The sequence below is a fragment of the Antennarius striatus genome, chromosome 24 (assembly GCF_040054535.1).
Source record: "Antennarius striatus isolate MH-2024 chromosome 24, ASM4005453v1, whole genome shotgun sequence".
Classification (NCBI taxonomy): domain Eukaryota; kingdom Metazoa; phylum Chordata; class Actinopteri; order Lophiiformes; family Antennariidae; genus Antennarius; species Antennarius striatus.
In genome coordinates, this window is record NC_090799.1 from 4,099,017 (window position 1) to 4,115,955 (window position 16,939).

The 16,939-nt window shown below is 44.0% G+C and overlaps 2 protein-coding genes across 4 annotated transcripts; one reads left to right on the forward strand and one right to left on the reverse strand.

Moving 5' to 3' along the window:
• Window positions 1–1,753: 1,753 nt before the first annotated feature.
• On the forward strand, window positions 1,754–3,576 carry atp5pf (ATP synthase peripheral stalk subunit F6). The gene is made up of 4 exons (XM_068309578.1): window positions 1,754–1,817; window positions 2,326–2,495; window positions 2,726–2,850; window positions 3,471–3,576. Exons 2-4 carry the CDS (start codon window positions 2,326–2,328, stop codon window positions 3,497–3,499), a joined length of 324 nt encoding a protein of 107 aa, XP_068165679.1. The 5' UTR covers window positions 1,754–1,817; the 3' UTR covers window positions 3,500–3,576.
• An 819-nt stretch (window positions 3,577–4,395) lies between these two features.
• jam2a (junctional adhesion molecule 2a) lies at window positions 4,396–15,234 on the reverse strand. 3 transcript variants are annotated; one of them, XM_068308900.1, is made up of 11 exons: window positions 14,684–15,234; window positions 10,091–10,156; window positions 9,837–9,947; window positions 9,495–9,644; window positions 9,103–9,290; window positions 8,748–8,850; window positions 8,101–8,211; window positions 7,939–7,951; window positions 6,130–6,201; window positions 5,510–5,543; window positions 4,396–5,299 (listed from the first exon to the last, which is right to left on the reverse strand). In XM_068308900.1, the coding sequence occupies exons 1-11, from the start codon at window positions 14,736–14,738 to the stop codon at window positions 5,267–5,269; spliced, it is 936 nt and encodes a 311-aa protein (XP_068165001.1). In that variant the 5' UTR covers window positions 14,739–15,234; the 3' UTR covers window positions 4,396–5,266. The 3 variants fall into 3 exon arrangements, with proteins under 3 accessions (XP_068165001.1, XP_068165000.1, XP_068165003.1); XM_068308899.1 differs by having other exon boundaries at window positions 7,939–7,954; window positions 14,684–15,233; XM_068308902.1 differs by lacking the exon at window positions 6,130–6,201 and having other exon boundaries at window positions 14,684–15,227.
• Window positions 15,235–16,939: the final 1,705 nt, after the last annotated feature.

Consider the following 16,939-nt stretch of genomic DNA (forward strand, 5'->3'; position numbering starts at 1 on the left):
GTATAGATTGTCATTCTAGCAAGATTGTACATTTAGTATCTTCTCGTGATCGTATGACTTCAACGGCGATGAAAAAAAAAATATAAATCTAGATAAAGAGGCTCTGCTTTGATATGTAAAAAAGAAAATACACATTTGAAGAGATTTGTGATTTTTAAATTTCAGTGTGTTTCACATTTCTTGATATTTTTTTTTTCTCCTGTGGCCGCAGGAGGGGGAGGGGAGGGGAGGGGGGGGGGCTTCATCTCCGTTTGTGTGTTAATTTCATTCAATGATATATAGTGTTAAAAATCTTTACACATAGACATCTTTCCTTTTCATTTTGTCATTATTGTTCACTGTCTTTTTTTCTGTAAAGGGCATGACGGTTACGGGGGGAGCCGGGGGTTGGGGGGGGGGGGGGGGCAGGAGGAATCTAGTTCAGAGGATGGGTTCGGATGATATCTGCCTGTATGTGTTTTGTCATTTTCCGTCTGGTGTGTCGTCCCAGTTGTGAACCAACGCTGTCTGTTTTTTGGATTTGTGATGATTTCGCTGTGTGCCGATAGAACAGGTGGAGTGGTGACAGGAGAGGGAGGAGGGGGAGGTAAAGGGGAAATGACTTGCCGTTCCGGATGGATAGCCGGCCATGATGTGTGTGTATATATATATATATAATGGATTTTCACAATCCAACCCCCCAACACACACACACACACACACTCTTCCTCCCCTCCTTCCTCCCCTATTTCCTTCATCTTCACTTCCCCTCAGGCATGCTGCTCACCTCTCTGCCATCGAAGCACACTTGACTCCTCAGAGGAAGGGCGCTGTAGTCGGTAGAAAGATGAGAGGTGTTCGTCGAGAGAATGCTGAGAGCCGGTCGGGATGCAAAAGCAGGGGATTAAAACATTAGCCCCAGGTTTAGATTCAAGCCGGGAAGGAATTCCCCACTCATCTTCATACAGTCACCATCTCAACATGACATCAAAAGAAACACAGTGTGACCTCTGACTCTGTTATTTTATGTAATGAAGAGGAAGATGCGCGAGGGAGTAGTGAGTGGAATGTTCACGTGGAGGCTGCAGTGGGGTGGGTCCTTGGTTTTCAGAGGGTGATCTGTAGAAGCCCAGCAGAGGGCAGTAGAGTAGAAGAGGAAGCAGGATTTCTTTCTTTTTCTGTGGATTATATATTGGTTTTGTTTTCCACTGTGTAATATTGTGCAGGCCATTTGCATTGACTGGGAAAACGCTTTCTACACTGTATTCCATAATAAAGTTTTGAATGTACATACAAAGGCTGCATCTTTGTGGTTTTTATCATCCAGTATATTTTAAATATTTGTGAATTTTCATATGCTTTAATATTAGTTGGGTTATAATAACATGAAAACTGTTGGTGTGCGGGGATTTTCTCTAAAAGATAACATTTGATTTAATTCATTATCGTCTGGAAATATTAGAGATAACTTGCAATCAATTTGAGCACATGAGTTAATTTAAACGTGAAGAAAATGGCAAATTTGATGATAATGTGTTTCAGCAAATCGTGGAAGGATACTTGTTTCTTCCCCAAGCAATAATAAACTGTTAAGTTAATATAGTTAAAAATACATAGATAAGTGTAAATAAATTATTATAAACTGTTTTTAAAAATTATGTCTATATTAGATAGGTGATAACTTGACGTTCAGTACACTTGGGAATAAAAATGCGCAGCATTGCTCAAACGAAACGCCATTTTGACGTTCGCGAACGCCTCCTTTTCGCAAGCCCAGTCCCACAATCCACCGCGGTCCTCCAGCATTAGGATCCGCTGCCTGTAGTGTCAAACCCAAGGTGAGTATTGAGCTTTAATGGGAACATTCCTGACAATAAGTCACCCTATCTGCTTTTTCCTGACATACCAACGGATTCGTTTCATTTACTTTAGTTAATTAGTTTGTTAGAAAAGTTAGCTTTAGTTATTTTAGCAAAGTAAACCATAGAGGACACCTTTAGACAGTGGTGTCAGCTAAGTTCGATAGCTTAGCATGCTAACGAATAGCCAGTGTAAACATATAGCTAGTTAGCCGAAAGCAGACCGTTTAAAACGTAAATGTCGCAAATAATATAGACAATATTACAATAATGTGAGCTTTTAATAAGTTACTAACTGCTGCATTCGTTTCTTCTGCCGCTTTCTATCATTCACAGTCCGCCGTTGTTGACGGAAGCTAATGCTTTCACTTGCTAGTGCTAGCTCCAGATTGGCCCGTAGATACTTTTTGCTGTAGATAATTTCCACGCAGACAGAATCACAGTTGTTGTTTTGTTGCCCTGACGTCAACGTGTTTGTCTCCCTCAGATGGCACTTCACCGTTTGTTCCAGCTGTCCTCTCTGCTGCGGTCTGCGGTGTGCCTCAGCCTGCGCAGGAACATCGGCATGTCTGCCGTCCTCTTCAACCGGGCCAAGGAGCTCGATCCCATACAGAAGCTGTTCCTGGACAAAATCCGAGACTATAAAAACCAGAGCAAGTCAGTCGAAAACATACAAGTTATTTCATTTTAAATTCATTCGCATCCAGGCTAAATTTAAGATCAGAGTAAAAATAATAAGTGTTGAACGGAGTACAGCCACTAGTTAAATATTAACTACAATACCAGCTGCTAAAGGCAACATGTGTCCTCATTTCTGTTAGATATTATGTAAATACTAAGTGTTATTATCATTTTCGTGATCATATTTGATGTCTTTGCTTCTCCAGAACTTCAGGTGGTGTCGTGGATGCAGGAGCTGCATACAGCAAGAACTTATCTGAGGAGGTCACCAAACTCCAGAGGTTGTACGGAGGAGGCGACTTCAACAAGTTACCTGATTTCAAATTCCCAGGTATGTTAGGAATTTGTACTGTAAATGTTTCATGTATTTTTTCCCGAGTAAGATAATTTTTGAAACAGGATCTGGGACTTAGCATAAAGTTACTCTTTGTTGGCTTACTTGTGCTCAAAGGAGATTGATGAGGACCCCGTGACCTAGATGAATTTCTCCATTGTTTTAAACCCAAATAATGGATGTAAAAGTCTACATAAGATATGGGGTTTAAAATATTGTCCACCAAGTGGTGGAAAAGTTATGAAGTTTGCTCTCCCGCAGTGTTTGAATAATGAAAAAGCACATCATGTGTGCTTTGAAGTTATTCTCTCCTTTCACAGTCCCCCCCTCATAAATATGTATCCCTGTGCCACCAAGAGAGATGCAGCAATTTGATGCTTTGTGTCTAAATATAGTGACACTTATCAAAGCATGATGAGTTTCTCATTCTGTCTGAAATTGGTTCAGGAAGCTTTTATTTATGAGCTTCACTGCATTTTTAATGAAGCTGTAACTAGTCTTGCTTGTTATTGCTAGAGTCTGTCTGCATTTTAAACCTAACATGTTGTCACGCTGCAGGGTGCCTCACTACACAACTCCATTAATCGTTTTCTATTTGTTTGTTTGTTTTCTTCCAGAACCCAAATTTGACGAAGGAGCCAAGTAACTGCTGTCCATGTTGTATGTCTCCTTCATGTCACCAATATGTTGTATTTAATAAAAAGATGGTGGTTTGAACCACAATGCGCTGCTTATTGCTTAATTTTAATTTCTAAACATACAGCTGTACATATAGATCTCCATCATTATAAATGTCACTTTTTCATATGCTCACCCAGCTGAAAATGTGTTTGTGGATTTGATCTATGCTGAACTGTCTTTAGAATTGGCACAGTGGCACAGCATAACTGGAGATATGTGAAAATCATTGATGGTAAATTACAGTGAGTCAAACATTGGCAGACCTCAGTGGAAATTGGCCGGCGTTTTGTATTTGTCTTGATCTTGCTGCATTATGACAAGGTCAATAATGCTTTAAGAATAACATCAGAGCAGCAAAGTTTCCATCTGATGTGACACTGCGAAAAGTCTGATCCGAAAAATGTATCTAATTGCTGATAATCCTTTTTTTATTATTACTAAAAACCGTGCCCTAATGCTCCCACGGGCAGAAGTGGTCAGATCAAACCCTGCACAGCCCGGTTAAAGCATTTCATTTACATGGTTCACTCTTAAATATTAAATTAAATTGGGGACGGAACTTCTGCTCTAAGCGAAATCTGCCATCAACCCGTCTCGGTTCGACGTGCCTGTCGGCAGGAAATGCACTTGAAAGATTCATGTATATCCTTGCTCAGCTTCATTATTTTCCCTCTGTGGGAATACTGAAAAGGCTTTCAGCGTGCGCTATGAGAAGAAAATATGCAGAAATACGGTTTAAAAAAATGATACTTGTGCTCTAACTATACTGAAGGACTCAAATACTTATTTAAATGAAATGTAAGTGTAGGAAAATTAAATTCTCCAGGCTGAAATGTATTTTTCACTAGTTCAACACTTACGGTTTTGATTAAAAAAATGTTTTATTACTGATATACACCATTCAAATAAAATTCTGAACAATTCATTCACGCACTAAAAACAGACACTCCATTTTGATAAACATCGACAAACAGTGGCACAAAAATAGAAAGACAGAAAAGTAAGGCAAGTTCTTTACAAAAAAACTGATCCATAGATAAATATGACCGACAAATTAAAAAGGCACAAGGTATATATATATATGTGTGTGTGTGTTTGTATGTATATATATATCCATGCAGGCACATTGGGATGGAATGGGGTTGGTCTCAGTATTATAATTGGCTGGAGGGGCCTCATGAGGGTCTTGTGTGGGCTCCAGTGGATCAGAAGACATTGGCAGGTGCTGGACTCTGAGGTAAACTGCATTTACATCTGTGTAAACTGAAGACAATGCTTTCCGTATGGCTTAGAGGACAATCCACTCGTGATGACTCATTATTTTGAAAGCAAATAAATCTGAAACGAAATGGTCAGTCTTTGGTAATGAACAACAAGGCTAATTAAAATGTCAGGCCTGCAGAGGGAAGCAACAAAAAAGTGGTCAAAGCTCTGCTGGCTTGAGAAATCAATCCGCAGTTCACCGCCTGACCACAAGGGGGAGCAGAGTGCCGTGTAGATGGACCTAATCCCATTAGAGCAGAAGACGTCAGTGACAGACCAACACAGCACAGCAGGAGTAAGAAGAAGTCTTACAGATTTGTTTGTCATTACTCATCCAACCGGAGTGATAGACGAAGATTGAAATTAGCATGAATTTGGAAGATTAAGAGCTCGTTTCAGAGTCCAGAGACGAATCCAGTGCTGGCACCTCATCACCAGGATGATGTACTGCGAGACGAAGGCCGGCGTCTCAGAGCATGAATGACTGGGTGTGTTTGAAATCCTGGGGTTGAAGGAGATAAATACAAGCACAGGATCATTATTTAGCGATGTTTCTTCAGAATTATGGCAGTGCTGTGATTAGGGGAAGTTCATTAGGGGGAGTGTGAGCTACTCGTGCTTAAGTCAGCAGTTTTACTCGTGTTACCACTCAGGAGTCCAATATCGGATGCAGGGAGGAAGAGGATTAAGGGGTGGGTGAGAAAAAACTTACTTCTTGGGGCGGAGGGATGTAGTTGACGTTAGACCTGAAAGACAAAGACATGGTAAGAACATTGGACAGCAAGACAGTCACAATGAAAAGGAGACCGAAGGCGGACAGCTGCTTCCTCAGTCATATCTTGCCCTGCATCAATAATGCACATCATACATGGCAAACATCCCAGTGGGTAGAAAGGAAGGCATGACTGTCAGCAGCTGAACACAGTTGTATTAAGCTGGGGAAGAATGAAAGGAAACTGGAGTTCAGTGTGTGAATGCTTACTCAGCACATCTATCTAACACCTATTCATTGCAACCACAAACTACAGTTGCCTTTATTTAGATTGTGTTAGTTTTAGCGCCGTGTAGCTAATAAAGCTGCAAGTCTGCAGTTAATGGTGAGCAAAGAGCTGCCAAAAAGTTTTCAACATCATATATAAGATATTATATTTATATTTTTATTCTAAGGCCAATTTCCTAGTAATAACTTTGAATTTAATGTCTTATATTTTATATTTTTTTAATAAAATAGTTGAATACAGTATAAATACACCCAAAAATCTCTTATCAACCCCTGTAATGTTCACTAAAAACACTTTTAGCACCGTTAGCGGGCCTAAGCTTCACACTCACGTGTCCTCAGTTCTGTGCAGGGTTTGGCTGCTGATGTGGGCTGCACCAGGACACTGGGAGATCCAAAATGACCTGTAGGGGTCAATGTGTGCGCTTTAAAAATAAAAAAGTGTTTGGTTTTATCCTCACACTGCACACCATGCTTTAATGGAGTGAGAGGGTGGGGCATTATTAGTCTGGAATATTAAATTGTTCATTAAGATGTGTGTAACCTTTTGTGTCTGTCATTACACTGGATGTGCATTTAAAAAAAAAGGGTTTTCACTGTAAATGTTTCATTTGAAGCAAATTTTATATTTGAAGAATTGTTTGTAGAATAAATATCTTTTCATGCTGCATTTAGAAAACCAAAATTCACAAACAATTTTCACAAAAATCTTTATAAGTAATAAAATATTTCATATGCTCTTGGTGAGGCTTTGGAGACGTGAAAGCCAATCGTGATAATGTTGAGGGGTGGGGCAAGTGAACTGGTGAGCCAATCACATGCAGCGTTTCAAAACAGAATGTCGTCTGCTTTTCGGGTTATGACATTTAAACTCGCACACTGAGTATTTATTTTTATATGGACTCTTTATGGAAGGTGTTCCCCAAGGCTCCATTTCAGGCCCCTTGTAGATCGCTGTATTTATCACTACCTTCAACACAGATAGTTGGTCTACTTGTCAGATTAACCTAAAAACTGACGGATTAGATTAGATTTACATAAAATCCGCTTAAAAAGAGGAGGCCAGGTAATTTTATTGTGGGCGCCTATGACAAATCAGGAAATTTCTTTTCCCAACTTTGATCGGGAATTTTGGGCCTTGGTGGTAGTTCTTCTAGTTTCCCATATTTATGTTTTATACTTGTGTAGATTAAATACGATCGTTTTAACATCATAATTTATGGAATATCTCACATCTGTGTCAATAGCTGAAGGAGCTTTTAATTTATATTTATTATTTCTTAGTATTTTAGACTGTAAATATCAGAGCACAGTGATGCGTTTGGTTAAAGTTCACTTTGACACAAGTTGAAGATTTATTTTGGTCTTTAAATCCTTCAATCTTGGTGACAATCACCAAATTGTCTTTCGTTTTTAACCATCAAAGCAAGAACAAAATCCTAGGACCCCTTGCCTCCTCGGCTAAATTGTGCCGACTATTGCTCCATCAGATATCATGTCACATCGTCTTTGAGACGAGGCCTGTTCTATAAATAGGAAGTTGACACTGACAGCTCCAGTTAGCTCAGTGGGATAAGCATCAGACTTTAACGTAGACAAAGAGCTTTCGCATCAGAGCTGCTCAGCGACTCGCTATCAAGCCTCGCTCAGTAACAAGCATGTAATCAAATAACAAAGTGGGGAGACTCAGGCCAGTCGCATCAGGATGTCTGCGGACTCCAGCTCCACAGTGGAGCGTGAAAACACAAAACCCAACCTGTGATTGTGTGATTGTATCTCCTTTCCCCACCCAAACACTTTAATTGCCTGCCAATATCTTTCTCCTTGCTCGATTAGCAGCCAGTAATGATGACATAATTATGTCGCACTGAATATTCCACATTATTTATATAACTGTCTGACTTTTTTACATCACAATTTCACCAGATGCACATCTGTCTGGACCTCTTCCCACAGCTTTTGCACCAATCAGTGGATGAGTAGGAACACAGGCGACACACACATTAAGACACACACAGCCACAGCTGTCACTCTACCCAGTCCTGACTCAGCACACAATCTAAACACACACTCACACACACACACCAACAATCTGAGCCTGTTCCTTTACATTAATGTTAATGCAATCACAGAGCTCTTACCTTCCTCTGTGTCCTGCTGATGGAGGAGTCAAAGGGAAACCGTGGAGGAGAGAACAAAGTGTCATTTATACGGGAGGAACTCCGTATTATCCGTTCTGACTCATGCAACATTACAAACGTGCTCATGGGATGGAAAAAAAAAGAAAGAAAGACAAAACTCACGACCCAGCAAGCCGTTGCGGTACATGAGGTATCCCCCGCATCCCAGCACCACGGCGACCAGGCAGACCACCACCACCGCCGCCGCCACCGTGGCCGAGACGTTGACATCCTCTAAATGAAGTGACAGGAATACAGGAGTGAGTTATGCTCTCTCCCCCCCCCCCCATGTGCAGCAATAAATAGACGAAAGGATCTCTCCAATTCAAATTTTATTGAAGCAGTGACTCACAAAATATGGGAAAATATTTAAAAGCCTCGCAGCAAGTCTGCAAACATCAACATAAACATGTTTCAATCCATTTACTGCCTTTTCCTGTATCTAATTTATTAGTGCATAAAACGGGTACATGCATTAACCTAGAGTACATTATATTATTTATTAGCGAGCTGAGGACCTTCCAAACTAAACATCTATTCGGACGATGCAATTTTGTTCCAAATTGGACGAAGCAAACCTTCAGATTCTGACCATGAGGTTGGTTCAAATTTAGAAACAGGCTGAAATATATTCAGAAGGGTTTTCCTCTCCACTGCATCCCTGATTTTCTCCAGTGGTGAAAGGTGTGTGTGTGTGTGTGTGTGTGTGTGTGGTGGGGGGTTGGGGGAAGCGGGGTTAAGTGTGGAAACACACGCACACACACACACACCTATCGTCATGTGCTTGCCCTCGCACTTCTTGGGCGGTCCCACTCCGTTGGAAGCCTGGCAGCTGTATCGGCCGGTGTCTTCTTTACTTACAGCTTTAAACTTCTGCAGAAAAATAAAAAATGTTGGTCGTTAAAAGGCTTTAGAATTACAGCCCCTCTTTGCTGACGTGTCCTTGAGCAAGACTCACAAAACGCTAACCTCTATCAAAGCCGAGAACACCTTAATAAACACAGACTCAGACGGAACGATTTCAGCGCTCCTTCCGGTTGGAGACGATACGGCGAGACGGTGTGGAGTATCTCACTCCTCTCTCGTCCCTGCCTGGTTTTTCCTTATCTGCAGAAACACACTCACCAGTATTCCCGTGCGTGAGTCGATTAGATACGTGGCGTTGGCGTGGTGAGGAGGCCTGATCAGCTGGCTGTCCTTGAACCAGGAGTATGTAGCGGGAGGGATGCTCTGCTGGTCCCTGCAGCGCAGCTGCACCTCGGAGCCCGTCGCTGCCCCACTGGGGATGTCGCAGGATGGAGTTTGTGGGGGCACTGGGGGTCCGGAAATCATAGGAATTTTTAAAAAAAAAGATGAAACATCTAGACAGTTTGGATGTTTTTTAATATACAGTATTTTCCGCATTATAAGGCGCACTGGACTATAAGGCGCACGGTCAGTGTTTGAGAAAATTAAAGGCTTTTAGGCTATTGTACGGAAAATACTGTATGTCATAAATGAAGTTCTTGCAGTCGTACCCAGAACTGTGAGCATGACGTTGGTCTCGCCGAGGCTGACGGAGTCCAAAGGAGCGCTGATCTCGCATCGGTACTCCCCAGCATCCTCCTGGGTCACCTTTTGCAGCGTCAACGTGGCCCCTTCGATTTTCGCCCGGTGCTCAAAGGGAGCTGGGAGAAAGAACGGAAGGTCAGGAGGAGGAGGAGGAGGAGGAAGAGGAAAGGCCTCTTCTTGCTGCAGGCTAACGGCACCAAACGCACCTTTATAATCCATAAGTTAGATATGAATCATTGGATTTAGATCAAAACAGGGCAAGACATCAAAGCCACATGAATTAGATAGATAGATAGATGCTTTCTCACCTCTGAAGTGTCCGTCAAAGTAAACGAAGGAAACGTCCTTCCCCTTCTTCTTCCATTCTATCCGTGGGTTCTGGTCCTTCTCTGTTTGGAACATGCAGGACAGCACGGCGTCTGACCACAGGAAGGGACCGGGACCAATCAGATATGAAAGGATAGCTGGTCTGTTTACAACCTCAAGGTTTATCCTGTCAGGCAGAATCTGAATCTGGGTGATGGATTGGGGGGTGGGGGGGTTGGGGTGGGTTCGATCTCACCTGAGAACTCCCGCACCTCCACTTTGTGTTGGCTGGTCGACACGGTGACGGGAACGGAGAGGGAACCTGGTTTCAGAGGAGAAACGGAGGGGAGGTGATTAAAAGAAGTGTGTGTGGGGGTGGGGGGGTGGGGGGAAGGGGGGGGGGGGCACTTCATAATGCAATATTGTTTGTCATCCATTAAGGGGGGCAAGGTGAAATGGGTAAAATGCTCGGCGTCGCCCGTCAAACGGCAAGAGGAGAATGCTTAATGGCTGCATCGGGCGTCTCTCGTCCTCCTGAGGCGAACAGTCGGTGTTTTATTCCAGGAGATTTGAGGTGGGGGGAGGATTACTCCCTCCTCCACTGTAATCCCACGGGGTTAAGGAGCATCCCGCTGTATGTTTCCTTAAGCATAGGTTAGGAGAAGGTCACTAACCATCCCGTCAGATTAACCTGACGGATACATGTGGAGGGGGGGTCATCACGGATGACGCTCTGATACGCCGCCGCTGCCGCCACCGCCGCCGTCACCACCCAAACAGGAAGAGGAAGCAACAGGAGCTGCCTTTTCCTGTGAGGTGATTGGTTTACGGGGCGGATTATTGTCTGGTCGTCCTGTTGTTGAATACAGGTCGAATGTGGGCGAAGGTTACACACACACACACACACACACACACACACACATGGGCTGTAAACACACACTGCAGGAAGAGTTTATAACGTCTCCCAGAAGTCTGAAAATTCCCAGACTGAGGACCATGCATTTTTGAAATTACTAATAAATGTTGAATGGGCCTCAGAGGGACTCGCTCAGAATATTAAGGGATATGAAAAATCTCCAGCGTACGTCTGATTCGGCGGAATAAAGATGTCACCTTCGCATAATTCCTGAAAGCGAAGAGCTCAACTCAACAACAGAAAAGACGTTCCGTCATGCGCGTCCGGCCATTGTTCCCGCCAAACGTCATGCAGATTAAGATCTACACGTCTAAACTTTAAAAGTCAAAGAAAACAAAACATGAATGACTTAGTTGTGTGAGTTCCTGTTTGTCAGTGACTTCCTGTGCGGGGGGGGGGGGCATTGTTGATTTCTATGACTTAAGATTTCTCATGCATTAAAGGAAGGGAAAGGCATGGAGGGGCGAGCTGAGCACAAAGGGGCAGGAAGTGTGCGCCAGAACAGGAAGTTAGCCATGTTGGGGCGGAATGGAAAGAGCATGCAGGCTCTGCGAGGGTCCCATTCACGCTAAATCCCATAGCAACCGCTATTTTTACTTTAGCTTTCAAATAAAGATTATTATACAATAATAATGTCGCGTACCGAACCCAGCGCGAGGCCCGAGGTTTCTTAAAAGCCTCGCCTCGATTGGGCTCCATTTACGCCAGCATCACTTGGTCCAACTTTTGAGCTGAGCGAATTAAAACTACAGCCTCCACCTCCACCACCCCCCACCCCGCCACGCTCGCTTTGCAAAGCTTTGACATGCGGCAGGAACAGGATTGTCATTGTAGCCTTGCTTCACGTACCTCGACACCCTCTGTGGAGCATTGTCTCGCTAAAGGATGAACAAGACAAGGGAGGGAGATACAACGAGATTAAAAAGAGGGGACGAGGGGGGACGACAAAGGAGAGATGAACGGCCCTAAGAATAGAATACAAATGAAATGGAGTGGAGGAGAGCGAGGCGGAGGGTGGAGGTTGGCAGAGGAGGAGGAAGAGGAGGAGGGGATGAGGGACCCGCAGAAGCATGAATAAAAGACTGAGCGGGATTGAAGGAGATGCTGTCAGACAGTCGGACAGTGAATGGGAGAAGCTCCTGTCACACAGTGTGAGACCGGCCCCACCACCACCTCCACGGGTGTCTCTGAGAGAAGAGATGTAGCCGGGCTGACATCCTGCCCCATCTTCATCGCCACGCCGACCGACACGCGAGCTCACGCTCCGAAAGAAACGAGCAAAGAGGCGCTACGTGTGTGGTCCGCCACCACCGACGCTGTCAGCTTCAACGACCTCAATTAGCTGCAAAGGCGTTCAGGCGGACAATGAACACAAGGCCCGCTCAGATCATTTCACAGCTGCATCATGGGTAATGTTAACACGGGTGGAGATTCCTGGATAGAAAGGCCAAGAAGTTAACAAGAAACAAGATTCAGGTTGCTTTAGTTTTGTGCATCTGGTGTCGCCATCACCAGGATATAGATTATAGCAAATGGAATACATCAACCTGATTGGTTGATCCAACGATTGAACGCGTCAACCTGCACCAATCAGGGGAAGCTAAACAATGACATAGATGCAGATGTGGATTAAGACGGAAATAAAAAAAAGAAGAAGTTTTCAACCGTAAACCGACATAAACCAGTTTAGTAGTTAGTTCGTCATCACTACACTTAGACTGAGTCAACACAATTACCCACGGGGGCTAATATGAGCTGAAGGAGGCCCAGGCGTTAGTGCAGACTGATGAGCAGCAGCACATCACAACCATTTGGATGGATTTTGAGTCCTTGGAATAAAAAATAGATTATTAAACCTGCTAGAAACACGTTCTGCTTTATCTGACTGGAACACAAAATCACACCTTGAATGAAACCACAGATGTCTCCAGGTGTCAGTCCTGATGGGGACGTAAATAAAATACTAAGTTCTTCAGTTTTAATCTACTTCTAGCAGCGGTGACCTCCAACTGTGAAGAAAACATCTAGAAATGGAAGCAACAACAACAAAAAAAACAACCCCACATGTGTATTTAGACAAACTATAATAGCCACAAATTTAACCTACATATTTAATCACAAACTTCAGATCTCTCCCACAGACAGAAGTTTTCTCATCAGTGGGTCTGTGACGCTCCTCCGGCGTGGAATCAGATACGATCATCCTAATAATTAAAAGAGTCGCTGGAAGCCTGGAGCGCAGGAACCAGACAAAGACACCGACGCGCTCGCCTCTCCGATACGCGCACACCTTTTTGCGCATGACATTGATGTCAAATAGGAAAGCAGCGCGACAGCCCCCCCTCCCTCCCTACCCCTACCCCCCCCTCCACTCTCAGAGGGACAGCCACCCTCCTGCCCGGGTAAAAATAGAAAAGATGGCACTCTCGCTCCTTGGCACGCAGCTCGCCGCTCATTACGCGGCGCGCACTGAGTGTTACCGACTGGGGCGGGTGTTGCCGGGGCTGCGCTGAGGTCAAAAAGCTTGGCGCAGTAATAATTAAGGCACTCATTCAAATTAACAGGGAATAAATGAAAGCGGAAAAGAGGCTGGGCCCACGGGACCGATCCTGTCTGGATGGAGATAATGGGAACGCGGCCGGCGCGCACGTTTCAAGGCTGAGGGCGCAAAAAAATAAAAAAGTTTTTAAAAAAAAAAAAAAACAGGGTGAGGATTCGAACAAAGCCGCTTCTGTGCGGCTGTAAGCCAGTGAGCAACAGCTGTCTCTGTCGGACAGCGTGTGTATGGGTGTGTTTGTGAGGGTGAGGCTGGGTGGGAGTGGGGAGGGGTTGTGTGGCCCCTGCCATAAGAGGCCCCTCCTGTAACATTTTCTTTTGTTTTGTTTTTTTACATTCTGTTTCAATCAAACTTGACATCCATCTGCGGCCAAGACGAGTGATTCCTGTCAGGCTGTCCACTCCACACACACACACACACACACACACACACACACACACACACACACACACACACACACACACACACACACCTCTATGAACTTATGACCCGTGTGGTCTGACAGGTGGCAAAACGCGGACAACACAGTAAAATGCGCACCAGTCACTCTCACTGTCTCATCACATCCATCTCAGGCTGCTGCCGCCCCCTCCCCCCCCCCAGGAGTCCCGCAGAGCTCACACGACTTCCTGTTTCCTGTCACGGATCACCAGAAAAATAAAAAATAAAAAATCAAGGTGCTTTTGTTGTTGTTGTTATTTACAGAAACATTTCCTCTTTTGTTTTTTTTCCGGTTTCATGTCCTCTTTCCCCGTGTCTGTTGGGAACACCCCTGCCGTGAAAACATGTAATCAGAAGGGAACACAGCCTGAAAGTTTCTGGTGGGATTCCAAACCCATGACCCCATCACGCACAACACCCGCCACCTCTTATGCCAAGAGTGGGGGGGCCCACCTGCCACCAATGCACCGCCCACGCCCTCAGGTGGAGCACAGCCAAACACAACATTAGGGCCAACTTCTAGGAGCCCGGGCTGCATTGGTCACGACAACCCCCCCCCCCAACACACACACACACACACACCCCCACCAGTGGGGCTTTAACTAGAATGAGGAAATGCATGAAAACAGGATTTTCTTTTTTTTTTTTTCGGGTTAAAAAAAATGTTTCAATCCGGTTCAGATGTTTGATTTTGATGGAGTTGTTTGGAAAATTACAACTAATTTATGAAAAAATAAAGAGTTGCTCCACTTTTAATTTGCTGTTGACATAAATAACTGTAATGAATTTTTTTATTTATTTTTTTCCTTACAAGTTATTGATCCAGGACAAAAATTAGAGAAAAACAAATGACCATAAATATAAAGGAAAAAAAAGTAAGCAGATCATCATTTCAATCACTTCTTCTACATCAACGCGCTCCGCGTTTCACTTACATTGCGTCAGTAAAATAACAAAAGGAAGATACAGGGACGTCCCCTCCATTATCATCCACAACTCTGTCGGAGTCTTGTCTTCCTTGGACGGATTGAAGAGGCAGATCCGGAGCCTCAGCTTTTTTCACGCACTTGTTCTCAACTCTCCAACAATTCATCCAGCTTCCAGGGAATAAACTGTTCTCCAGGGAGAAGCGGAGCGGCGCGGCGCGGAAGAGAGGCGGAGGAGGAGCGGGACGCGCTCCCCAGACGGACCGCTCCGACACGCCGGGGCTCCTCGTGTCCGTGAGGTGGGATGTGGAATGGGAGCGGAGTGTCGTGGGTTACGATCACAGACGCGGATGGACGATCCTCTCCCCTCTTGTGGTGCGGGTTTTGGCGCTGGTGGAGGTGGAGATGTTGGAGGAGGGAGGGGCGGAGTGAGCTTTCAGAGGAGCAGAGCGCCGAGAGCGCAGCGCCGTGTCCAAGACGCGCACTGCACGACCCAATGGCCACATAGAGGGAGTCAGCTGGGTTTGGCATCAAGGTGTGGCCCCCATTAGTGGGACCCGACTTGACCCCAAGGTTTGTTATCATTTTTAACAATTTTACTGGATGGAATAAATTCAAGCCTGCAGGATTTAAGCCTGTTTGAAAACCACAGTAGAAAAAATCAAATGAAATTTCCTTCTAAACCAGGTCGTATATACTTTTGGTAGGTTATTGGTTCAACTTATTTAGAATGAACGCATCATAACATAAAGGGTCATGAGTTTACAACCATTAAAGCATTTATTACTGACTTTATAACCACAGAAATTAAACATGATTAAACATCGGGTGTATTGAGGATACGATATTTATTAAACAAGAACAGTTTAAACAGATCGGAATCATATTTTTACCAACAACTGCGCTCTCAAATGAGTATGATAACATATATAATAATAAGTGTCACATTTAAAAATCAAGAACACAGCGCTAACCTCCAAAAAAACAAAAAAACAACAACAACAACAAAAAACTCATAGTAGTTTTCTTCATGACTCCGATCCACAGCTCCGGGAAATTCATCCCAGCAGAAACAAAATCACTGGAAAAGTGGCTCCAGTGGCTCAGAAGCATCTCCATCAGACATGGTTTCCAAATCATCTACTAAGATCTTATATAATTTGAGATTTAACAAGAGCAAGTATCCAGATTACTTTGATTTTAAGGAGTAAATGGATCAAGATATCGCAGTGGAGATGAATTAAAGCTTTAAGAGACGAAAAGAAAGTATTAAAAGTCTGATCTGTTTCTGGATAGATTCCAGATAGAAGGAAAAAGCTCCTCTGACATTTAGTAAATCATTTGTTTCTAAACATCATCCCTCAAAGTCGTCTTTATTTGATCTCACGCGTAGGAAGAAATATGGTTTATTTATTGACAAATGGTGAAAGATAAATGAGAGTCAATATCTTTACCAGGAATGGGCGGGGTCATTACATTTGGGGCTTCCTCTGAAAGAGGAAATGACTGTAGGGAACAGCGACACGACGCTAAAGCAGATGAATGACTCAAAGTTGATCTAATTGTGGGAGTTCTTCAGAGAGAAGAGACCCCGACTGTTTGATTAACCTGAGTCCTGCTGATCAATGACCCCCCCCCCCGGTGAACTACTATCGACTGAAGGAGTCTAAGTAGTCGCCAACATTAAGACTCCACCTAACATTCTAACTGGTGGAGAAGAAAAGACCCGATCAAGCTTGAATCCAGGTTTGAATCCACTCTTTTATGAAATCACCTCCAGGAATGTGTTTCAAACAAACTCCGATCTAATCATTCAAACGTTTCCAAACATCTTTGGAGGCATTCAGGGCACCGGTTCAAACATCCCAGCCCGGTTCCTGGTGGTGCGGCTGGCTCCGAGTCCGGACCACATGTCCTTGGGTGTGTCTCGCATGTTGTCAGTGTGTGTGTTGCTGCGGCTGCAGGACGTTTGAGTGGCAGCAACAGCTGCACAGCGGCTAAACTTTTCTTGCCCTGAGGCTCAGATCGGTGTTTTGTGTCTTTTTTTTTTTTTGTGAATGTAAGGAGACTCCTCAGATAACCACTCCAAACGTCAAACAGGGTTTTCCTTTCTGATCACGAAACATTAGCAGCTGTCTTTAGCCACCTGGTGGGTTAGCAGCCATCTAATTGCATCACATGACCTTAATGGAGAGCTGACCAATAGCGTGACGGCGCTAACAAAACACACAATGCTTTATAAAGAGGTTAGAGGCTGATTTTTAG